Source organism: Clytia hemisphaerica, unplaced genomic scaffold, assembly GCF_902728285.1.
Source record: "Clytia hemisphaerica strain Z4C2 unplaced genomic scaffold, Clytia hemisphaerica genome assembly, whole genome shotgun sequence".
NCBI lineage: Eukaryota > Metazoa > Cnidaria > Hydrozoa > Leptothecata > Clytiidae > Clytia > Clytia hemisphaerica.
In genome coordinates this window covers 454,573-465,542 of record NW_027104420.1, presented here as the reverse complement: position 1 = coordinate 465,542, position 10,970 = coordinate 454,573, and the positions used below count along the sequence as shown (strand labels likewise).

General features: G+C 36.6%; 1 protein-coding gene across 3 annotated transcripts in view; it reads left to right on the top strand.

The window, feature by feature from the left end:
• Positions 1 to 171: 171 nt before the first annotated feature.
• LOC136820300 (centrosomal protein of 95 kDa-like) overlaps positions 172 to 10,970 on the top strand; it is a 41,445-nt gene continuing 30,646 nt past the window's right edge. Inside the window, exons 1-2 of one of the 3 annotated variants that reach the window (XM_067076495.1) lie at positions 187 to 311; positions 597 to 714. Coding sequence is in view for 1 of the 3 variants with exons in the window: in XM_067076494.1 (XP_066932595.1) it covers positions 299 to 311 (13 nt within the window). In the remaining 2 variants the exon portion in view is untranslated. Of the gene's footprint in view, positions 312 to 596; positions 715 to 9,462; positions 10,473 to 10,970 lie in introns of those variants that run through there. The other 2 variants (XM_067076494.1, XM_067076496.1) reach the window with 2 other exon arrangements.

Below are 10,970 nucleotides of genomic sequence, written 5' to 3'. Positions count from 1 at the left end.
CTTTAAAAAAAAATTGGTTTAATTGTTTTTAAATTTGAAATTCATTTTCAAAAAATAACTTTAAAAAAAGTCTAAGGCTCTAAAATGAAGCTTTTTTCACAATCAAATGTTTCTTTTACATCTTTTTTTTGGTACTATATCGTATTTACTTTTAATCGCACTATTTTGAAAAAGTCAAAATAAATGGCGGCAAAAGCAGCGTAAAGTCGGTTTTCTAGAGTTCAGTAATTTCATCCACAAACTGTACACCATTATTGGTTTCCAAAACCTTTGCAAGATGCGAAGATAGACTGATCCAATGAATGCAAATGGTATGACAATGTTTTTTTAGATTTTTTGTATTTTAAGTATTTTTCTTCCACCACACAGTTTCACCAGGGCAGGGCGAAATTGAGTGTTTTGGTGTTTTGCCTTGACTACTTGAGTTGATCAACACACCTCTGGTTGAGGCTTCGCCCACTTGTGTACTTTCTCAGTTTCTCTCGCCATCTGATTCTATCACGTGCGTATCGTTCGGCCGTTGCCGTTGCTAAAGGAAAGGAAGACCTGTGTCTTCCATCCCTCTGATTTTATCTTGCCATGCCATCTTTTTGCAGGTCTCTACCTCTTCTCCCAGTTTTCAGAGCATGTCATGGTTGTCCCCAAGGAAAATTTCGAACATAAAACTCTACCCCTAAGATCCGTTTCCCAGCACAAAAAAAGTCAGAAAAACAGGTAAACAACATACCGTAGAGTCGTTTAATATCGACAACGACCCACAGCATGGCCCGAACATGTTCGGGCCTGTTCGGACCATGCTTTGGCCACAAAAAAGTATTATTGAATCGTCCCGAACATTTTGTTCGGACCATGTTCAGGACTCTCCCGGCGCTCCGGAAACTTCCAGAGTTTTCCAGAGCAGCTAAAAAAACACTATTTTTATCTCCGGAAAGTTTCGGACCTCTTCGGTGCTTCCGGAGCAAGTGATTCTAAACACAGCTCCAGAGTTCCGGTGCAGATCAATTGCTAAAAATCGTTCTCCGGAACACCGGAAGTGCTCCGGAATCTTCCGGTATTTCGGAGCACAAGAAAAACGGCACTTTTTGCTCCGGACGTTTCCGGAGCGCCGGGAGGGTCCTCCATGTTTGGGCCATGTATTTACAATTGAATTTAATTTTATTTACCTTTCCTGGTTTATCATCATCAGTCAGGACCTCATTTCACTTTATCGATATTACGCAAACAGTAGTGTGCGCTAAATAATCTTGGTTTCGCTTTCAATTTCAAGCAAAGGTCTTAGCAACAGGGCGCGCATACATAGCAACGGGGCTGGGTAGAAAAATCTAAACATAGAATTTAAAAAAAATATCGATCATCGTATAAAGCACTAAAAAATACCCCCTTACTATGTCTTTGCCCGATTCAATTCTTAGATAATGAATAAGAGAGGTGCGCTTAGGTAAGCCGTGCTCGCGGGCGATAAATTTATGTTTACTTATCTTGTATATTTTAGTGGTATTTATCCAATGAAAAAGATGTTGACAAAATATGCACGGCGCTGACAAAATATGCACGGCATTGATTATGACATCATTAAATATGTCAATGTCGATTCAACGCCCGTTAAAGAAAATAATTCGTAGATAGTTCTTTTTATCTTGAAATTTAGTAATACGAGCAAAAAAAGATCAAATTTAATATTTGTTTCCTATCTAGATTATATTAGCGTTAGAATACGGTAAATTTTCACGAAAAATATTTCGCGATGGCGGTACGCCCAATCGCGCCCACGGGAAAGTTCCAATTTTTAGTTATCGGGAAATTGGGGAAACCAGTTCACCCCGTGGATAAAAAACGTACGGAATGAAACCTGACAGAAGGTTTTCAACCAGATTTATTCAGATAAAGCTATAAGAGGTTCATTACTTGTGGATTTTAAAACCTACATAAGCAAAAACAAAAGTTGTTGTGAAGGAAAGAGTAAACGCAAGACAGAAGGTTCGGTTGTGTTGATCAGGTATGTTTTTATTCTATCCGAACTAATGTTAAAAAAGACCAAAGAGGTCCTGACTGATCATCATCCATTGTTAAATATTTTCATTAGACAAATTCAAAGTTCCAAATACCAGTTTGATTCACAAAGTTGTATAACAGTACAAAAAACGATCCAGAAAAATTCTGCTTTGAATAGGAGAAGACACCCCTAATCCCCAGTATGGAGCGAATACAATTGTTTTCAAATACTGAGAGCTTGTTTTCATCAAGGCACCGAGTAGGCTTTTAAATCGAAATAAGAAAGTTGTTCCGTAGTGGAGTAGTGGAGCACACGCTAGTTATTTTGACCTGTTATGACAGAAAGTATGGTTGATAAACTTGGTGGAGTTATTAAAACAAATTTGTTGTCAATGAGATTTAACAGTAAGTGAAAATAAAGGCCAGAATATCAACAGTCCCATGTTTCGACCTTTTGTCCCAAGTTAGAGCAGTTGACGATATCAAGGTGGTATCATCTTTAGATGTTTTGGTTTTGCCTATTATTAAAAGTAACCCTTTAAGACGCTCTCATGTTCTTTTAACACCCCTTGACAGCTGACAATTGGTTGGCAGGCGATATCATACTCCAAGATTCAAGTGAAATTTTTAAATTTGCGGACCTAGACAGGGGTTCAATTCGACAGGGTTTTTTGAATTTTTTTTTTTCACTTGGAAATCCTGAGAAGGACCCTCCCAGCGCTCCGGAAACTTCTGGAGTTTTCTAGAGCAGCTAAAAAACAAACGTGATGTACAAGTACAGATAAGTGTGTTCAGTGTTTCACCCCTTTGGGATCCCTTTTGATAACATTTTCATTCCTTATGAAGACAAAAATTACCCCGAAATATCAGGTTGTTTTCAGCAAAACAAAATAGAAAATAAGCTCATCATTTTATACCGTCAACTGCTCTAACTTGGGACTATCTGACAATCCTTTTCATAGAAAAGCAAAATCAATATGGAAGGCCAAATAATGTGGAAGTCAGTGGCACATGCAATGATGTAAGAGATGAAAAACTGGAAGATAAAGCTGGATAAAGTAATTAAGATTTTGGAAAAGATTGATGTGAAAGTAACAAAGAACGATATAGAGGCATGCCACAGACTTCCACCGAAAAGAAACAACAAAACAAAAAGAACAATTGTCAGGTTTGTGAACAGAAAAAACTCAGAAAAATGTTTAAAAAATAAAAATAAACATGGAAATGTCAACTTTACTGAACTTGAACTACCGAATTTGCCAATCTATATCAGTGAAAATCTCAACGACCATTTTAGAGAACTCTCTTGGATGTGTCGTTCGTTATAAAGAGAAAACCTTATTTATTCTTACAAATTTCAAAATGAATCCTTGGTTGTCACAGCCAAGGAAAACAGCAATGCAAAAATCAAAGTTTCACATGGACCATCTTCTAAAGTATTACAACAAATTTTCAACCCAGATAATAATATTGAAACTACTGAGTAGCTTATTTCACATTTCTTGCATGTCTTCGGATCTTCGAACAATTTACTTACTTCTCCGCCATACTTGTTTACAATTTTTTCATAACAAATCAGTTGCTAAGCACTTTTTGTCGAATACGATTATTCAACATGGTGTGCTAGCTATGGTCTGTACACTCGTGTTGTTTTTCTCATTCAAAGCCAGTGCTTTTTCAAATTCCATGGTTTTTTTGCGGTCCTGTCAGAGGTTTTTTTTTTCATTCTTCTTTAAAAATCTAGATTTTTTAATTTTATTTTTGTGTCAGTTTTATTTGTATAAGTTTCTTCCATCCCCTTTATTCTCTGTCTGACCTGTGTGCTGTGTGTCCCGAGTGTGTCTAAAACTTTCAACGGTCAAAACCGCTAATTTTGGAATTAACTCTTTCTCTCGTCTTTCGTCAAAACAATGGAATGAGTTGCTAATAAATCATCCTGATACTGATTTTCACAACCTTGATACTGATGAACTATAATCTTAAGCTACACAATTCTATTTAGACAAATACAAAGCTGAAGAGGAATAATCTTTGTGTGTGTGTGCGTGTGTTTCTGTTCGAATGTGTGTGCGTGAACTTAGTGTGTTTTCCCAGGGTGGGAGGGGGTGGGTGGTGTAACAGGAAGAACTTTTCAAATAAAACTACTCAAAGAAATTGTCATAAAACAAAAGTAAAAATATTTCTTATTTCTTATATTCATTTGTTGTTACTATTAATATTATGATAATCGTTTATTGCTCCTGCCTAGGAGCCTTTAATTCCCTCTTCTTTGGGCGTAATTCGCGAAATTAAATTCCGCGAAACACACCAAAATTGTTAAATCGCGAAATTAAATTCCCCGAAATTCGATTTTTTTTCTTCTTCTTTTATTCTTCTTCTTTTATTTTGTTGTTTTTGACCAGGCATTACCAAAAAAAGATGGACACAATTGATTTTTAAGCATTATAACGTGTATTTTTTATCAAATATAAACAACTCCGTGATGCTTAAAAGTTAATCTAAGTTGATAAATTCTTCCCAATCGCGAAATTAAATTCCGTGAAACTTTTAAAATCGGCTCATTCACGAAATTAAATTCCGCGAAATTCACCATTTTGAAACTCTGATTCGCGAAATTAAATTCCGCGAAAATTTCTTCTTGCGAAAATTTCTTCCCTTAAGGTATTTTTCTCCCGAAATTTTATCCGGACAATCAAATCAACGGCGCATCATGGCTTTGCTATTGGCAAGTTTAGAAAAAAATAAATTTATAAGAACTTGGAAATATTGACTTCTTGCTTTCTGATCTGTTCTGATTAGTAGTTTGTGGGCAACGTTCTAACACAACTAACTCAATAAACTCATCTTTCACATCTTTTGATCTCTTAAGCCGGAGCTTCCAGCGCAGCTGGTTTATTCCTTTTTTCTTTAGTTCTGTAACAATTTTTTCAGTTTCTTCTAGGTTCCCCATTGATTAGAGAAATCTATCTTCTTCTTTTTTGTATGGGGTTATCCTGCTGCTTTGCAGCGAAAATATATTCAATATTCAATATTCAAAAACATGGGAAGGCAATTTGGCCACCATTTCACCGAACCTCCAAAGTCATTTGATTTGAGTTAATGAACGGCGTATTAAAAAAATACATGATTTCTCTTTTGCACTGAGAAGGCTTTTATATGGAAATATGAAAAAAATTTGTAGTGGAACACACGCGAATGTCTGGAACGAAGAAGACCAAATTAGTGGCAAAACGATGGAGCGTTTGACGTCACTCGCGCAGCAAGTTACACACTTGTTTGTGATAGGCTGTTTTAGGCGGCGGGTGTTCTCTAATTCTTCAATCAGCATCCGGTCATTTTGAATGAAAACAAAAATATTAATAAGGGCGCGCTATCAGTGAAAGTTATCGTGACATGTTATGTATGATTGACAAACTTGGTGGAGTTATCAAAACAAATTTGTTGTCAAAGAGATTTGAAAGTAAGTGAAAATACAGGCCAGATATCAAACAGTGCCATGTTTCGACCAATCGTCACAATTTAGAGTAGTGTTGACAGTACCCCTTTTCTTCAAAAGATGATATTGATAGCTTGTCTTTCAAAAGAATGAAGAATGAGAGTGAACCATCCTTTTTTCATGACACTGACACACTCATGGGATTTTGAATTTAAAAAGATGAAAAGAGTTGCTGCCATTAACAGACTGTACCATTATAATCATAAAGGTTGGTGAGTCTAGTCAAAACACTAGATTTGATTTGCAGTATCACACTTCACCTTGAAGCTCTCATATTCTTTTAACGCCTGCTGGCAGCCGAAAATTAGGCTACTCTAGACTTACCTCTTTTCTCTGTTCTAATCCAACAATAATACAATACTTAATTAATAGTTGACACATTATACACGTATTTCCCATGCAATTTTTATATCGAAATCTGCAATAAAAACGAAAGTGGTCTCTTCTTCCCAGTGGCTTCCGTAAGACGCTCCATCAGAAAGTCTTTTTAGATTTCAACCAATGAGATTGCCACACATGTTGAAATGTTGAAAGTTAACGACTGGCCCTAATTTTCAGTGCTTATGGGTTTTCTTTGCCTTGGATGACAAGCAGTCATATAACTTTATTTTTTTCAATTGTTGATTCTAAGGGTTGAATCTTTTTAATCTTTAGTTCTCAAACCAAAGTGGGAATTTGATGCGAGCGTTATTTTTTCAAAGTATCCTCCCTGATTGGATAAAAGCGCTTTACCTTCATTTAATTGGATTATACTTCTTTTTAAACAATAACACAGCAATTTTTTGATTGGACAAAATAAAAAAAATGATTGCGCATTATTTCTTAAAATGGAAACATACAGTTTTTCCCAAGCTGCTTGCCTCAATAGATAACCCAAATTGAAACAAACCATTGCCAAACAAATCTGGTAGTTTTCGTTAATTTCAGAAGAAATAAATACTTTATTGTTGCACACAAATTCAGTGCTTTATTCCAAAACTAATTAAATTGGACAAAATCTTTGTTTCAATTGGGAGGGGTGTTGGGATAAAAAAGCAGGGTGATTTTTCGTTGGTTTGTTCGTTTGTTCGTTCGTTCGTTCGTTCGTCTCCAACTTTTCTCAGGATTGAATCATAGGAATCTTTTGATTTTTGGCATAAAGGTGCAAAGTGTTCATTGATTAGTTTGATAACCAGGTAGGTCCCTAAAAGTTTCACTTGTTTCTTTTTTCTTTTATTTTTTTTGAGTGTATACTTTTGGTAAGATTCTTCTTACTTTCTTTTTGCCGTGAAAGTTTTCTTTTGCCATGAAAGTTCTCTTTTTGCCATGAAAGTTCTTTTTGCCTTTTTTTGCCGTGAGGGTATTCTTTTTGCTGCAAGTGTTTTTCTTGTATTACAACAACTCTCTGACTAAAACTCACAAAGGAATACTGCCGCTTTAAGACCAACTAACTGTCAGCTCTACTGTGATTTGATGTAAAATCTTACCTTGATCGTACTGACGTCGGTATGTTTTTGAACTTCAAGTAGCTGTACTTCTTTGTGTGTTTTAGTCAGAGAGTTGTTGTAATACATTTTTTTGCTCAGAATTTCATGCTCTTTCAGATGTGGTACGAATCATTTTCGTTTATTTTGACTTTTGAAAATGAGCTATTTCTCTACCCCTATTTTCCCTTGCAGTTTTGCCTATGGCGTCACTATTTTGGTCATAAAAAGTTTTCCTGGGCCTAATCCACGCCCTCCCTCTCAATAATTTCTTGTAATATACTGTTCTTTTGAATAGACTAAAAATGGCTAGGTCCTAGAAAAGATGTCACGGGACCCAAGGCTTGGCCCCCTACTATTTCAAAAGTGTAGCAATTCAACAATGGTTGACGTAGATAGATACTCCACAAAACAAAACATTTTTTAAGGAAGTTGTTGTAAATCATGGTGAAAAATTGTTCACCCCCATCTGGCCATAGGGGGATGGCTGAAAGCTTCCATGGTAGCTGATACCTCGAAATAACCATAACTCAAGGGCCACCTATTCAGATAGGGGCCACCTACCGGGCTAGGGGCCACCTACTCAGCTAGGGGCCACCTATTCAGCTAGGGGCCACCTATTCAGCTAGGGGTCACCTACTCAGCTAGGGGTCACCTACTCAGCTAGGGGTCACCTACTCAGCTAGGGGTCACCTACTCATCTAGGGGTCACCTATTCAGCTAGGGATCACCTACTCAGCTAGGGGTCACCTACTCAGCTAGGGGTCACCCACTCAGCTAGGGGTCACCTATTCAGCTAGGGGTCACCTATTCATCTAGGGGTCACCTACTCAGCTAGGGGCCATCCACTCAGCTAGGGGTCACCTATTCAGCTAGTGGTCACCTATTCAGCTAGGGGTCACCTACTCAGCTAAGGGTCAACTACTCAGCTAAGGGTCACCTACTCAGCTAGGGGCCACCTATTCAGCTAGAGGCCACCTACTCAGCTAGGGGTCACCCACTCAGCTATGGGTCACCTATTCAGCTAGGGGTCACCTTTTCAGCTAGGGGTCACCTACTCAGCTAAGGGTCACCTACTCAGCTAGGGGCCACCTATTCAGCTAGAAGCTACCTACTCAGCTAGGGGTCACCTACTCAGCTAGGGGTCACCTACTCAGCTAGGGGTCACCTACTCAGCTTAGGGTCACCTACTCAGCTAGGGGCCACCTAGCTAGAGGCCACCTACTCAGCTAGGGGCCACCTACTCAGCTAGGGGTCACCTACTCAGCTAGGGGTCACCCACTCAGCTAGGGGTCACCTACTCAGCTAGGGGTCACCTACTCAGCTAGGGGTCACCTATTCAGCTAGGGGTCACCTACTCAGCTAGGGGTCACCTACTCAGCTAGGGGTCACCTATACTTTTTCAAAAAATAACTGAAATGGTTTCCACCATTTCAGTTTTTTTTGGTCAAAAATAGTTTGACTTGTTTCAAATTTTTTACATAATGGGTGATAATTGTGGTTGCATTGATTTTATAGACTGAAATTTGAGTTCAACCCTTAAAAATCTCAGGCTGTAGCAGTTTAAGCACATGTTGCAAGTGACTATCTCTGGCTTACTTGCAATTGGATCTCAGTAATTACAAATGTCATACAGTCTTTCACTTCAGCTATTCTAAAGTTTCTAAATAAAAACATTCATATTTTTCCAATTAGTTTCTTTATTGGTCACCAGGGGTGAAGAAGTTATTTCTTTATCTATCATGTAAACCGCTCATTTTCACCTGCATCTAAAAAACATTATCACAAGCTTGATTGTCATGAGTCAAGTGGCATAACAATGATGAAAATTCTGAAGAAACCATTTTCCTTTTGAAAAATTAACCGTATTTATCCAGTCAGCCACAATAACACTACTCAAAATTCTAGTCAATTGCAATTTTCTCAACTTCAGTTGAGCTAGAATCTGACAATGTGACTATGTGTGTCTGTCCGTCTGTGTGTCACAAACTTTAGGGCAGCCTGGAGACTTGGAATGGTCGGATTTGACTAAAATTTGACACATTTGTTAAAAAATCAACATTAAATATAAATCAGAAAATAAAAATAAAATCCAATTAAAAGTTTAAAAATCTTACATTATAATTGGGATACCACTCTTTTACAAAGTTTTAATAAAGAATGAAGCCTTATTTTGAATTTTCATGATTACTTAACAAACTCCTCATTTCCTAGTCATGTTTCCCTAAAACCTTAAGTAAACAACCAAGTTTTCACACCTTTTTCTACTCTGCTTTTCGCTTTGTAAATTTCAATTGTCACATAGTCTTGTAAAACGTTCGAAATTAGGGATTCTGAAATTACCGTTCTGCACTCTTATAAAGTTTTTGTCTCGAAAACCAAGATCGATGAGACATGAATATGTAAGAAATATAGATTTAAGAATTGAACGATATATTCAAATACTGGAAAGTCCATAGTAATCTTAGTTCTTTTAAACAGCCTGTCGTGCAATTGTCCCACGGGGTCCACCACCGGCTATTTATGAACTGAACGGCACTTGGGATGCAAGGCAATTCGAACTAGAACTCCTTAGTTCTGCCACTTGTTTATCGCTCCTTACTATTATGGAAAATTTCACTTTCGAAATTCATCAGAGAAATAACATATCAGCTGACTTGTCAAATGAACAACGTCGATTTCATTTCTCCTATATTGTTCTCTGTACTCTAATGGAAATTCCAAATATTTTCATGATTGTTGCTTTAGTTCAGACCAGACGAAGCAAGAAAATTATTGAAAAGTTATTTGTGATTTTATGTGTTGCAGACATCATATCGCTTCTGTTTTACTTCATTATTCAAGTATTTCCATCTATTCCACCTAAGCCTTCGAATTCTGGATATCATTCCGTGGCATTGAGACTTGTGATTTTGACAATTGGGAATATTTCACAGGTTTTTGATACCTTGGTATTTTTATTAATAACTGTATTGAGGTACAGGTCTTTAATTAAACCTTTAGCACCACTGAAAACTAGCTTTGTGTACAAATTAATTTTGGCTGCTGGAGTGTTTACTGTTTTATTGTCGACTAGTTGGATTTTATCACATGTTTATGTGTTTAAAAAAAGGCTTTTTACAGCTCTTGGAGGTGTATTTCATTTCAGTGTAATTGTTTTCATTGTGGTTATTAATTTCATGTCTTTTTGGAATTTAAGAAAAACTGACGAAAATCCTGGAACTAGATGCAATTCTTTAAGATATGATAACCGTATGAGAAAACTTTCTGAAAGAACTGGGCAGAACCCAAGATCATCTTGGTATCAATCTACTTCACAGAGAAACGAAGAAAGCAAATCAAAACAAAAGAAAATTCAAAGTGTCAACACTCTGCTGTTAATTACGTTCTTTTATATGATTTGTTTGTTACCAAAATCAATCCAAGTGATTTTAGATAAACCAACTATCCACAGTTCGTTGAGCAAGTTGTTCGGAATTCTAGTAGTCGCAAATACTACTTTGAATTCGATTATGTACATGGTACGGTCTAAAAGCATTAGGAGATATTATTTACAGTTACTCTTAAAATTAAAAAGAAAACTTTCTGAACTTTACTGTTTTAAACAAAGTCAATGAAATAAAGAAAATATGAAATGTAAACGACTTATATCTGCTTATATACGACTCTTGTTATTTCGAATTTCGAATATAACTAAAGAAGGCAGGAATTACAATTTGACAAGTTTCAAATTATGTTGTTTTCGAAGTTATCAATATATTACCAATTATTTTTAAGCTCAATAATAATAATACAATCTACTGTACCGGCTTTTAGTTTTCCATGTTAGTCCTTGACCCATTGAAGTTTCTAGCCAAAATACTGACCATTACATGATTTACACCATTCTTGCATGAGATTTGAAAAATACAGTTTTATACAGAGTTAGGTACAGAAATCACCTATACTTGCAATATATCTCTAATCTTAATTTTTTTAAGAGCTTTCCAAAAGTATACAACAGGTCTCTCTTTTCTCCA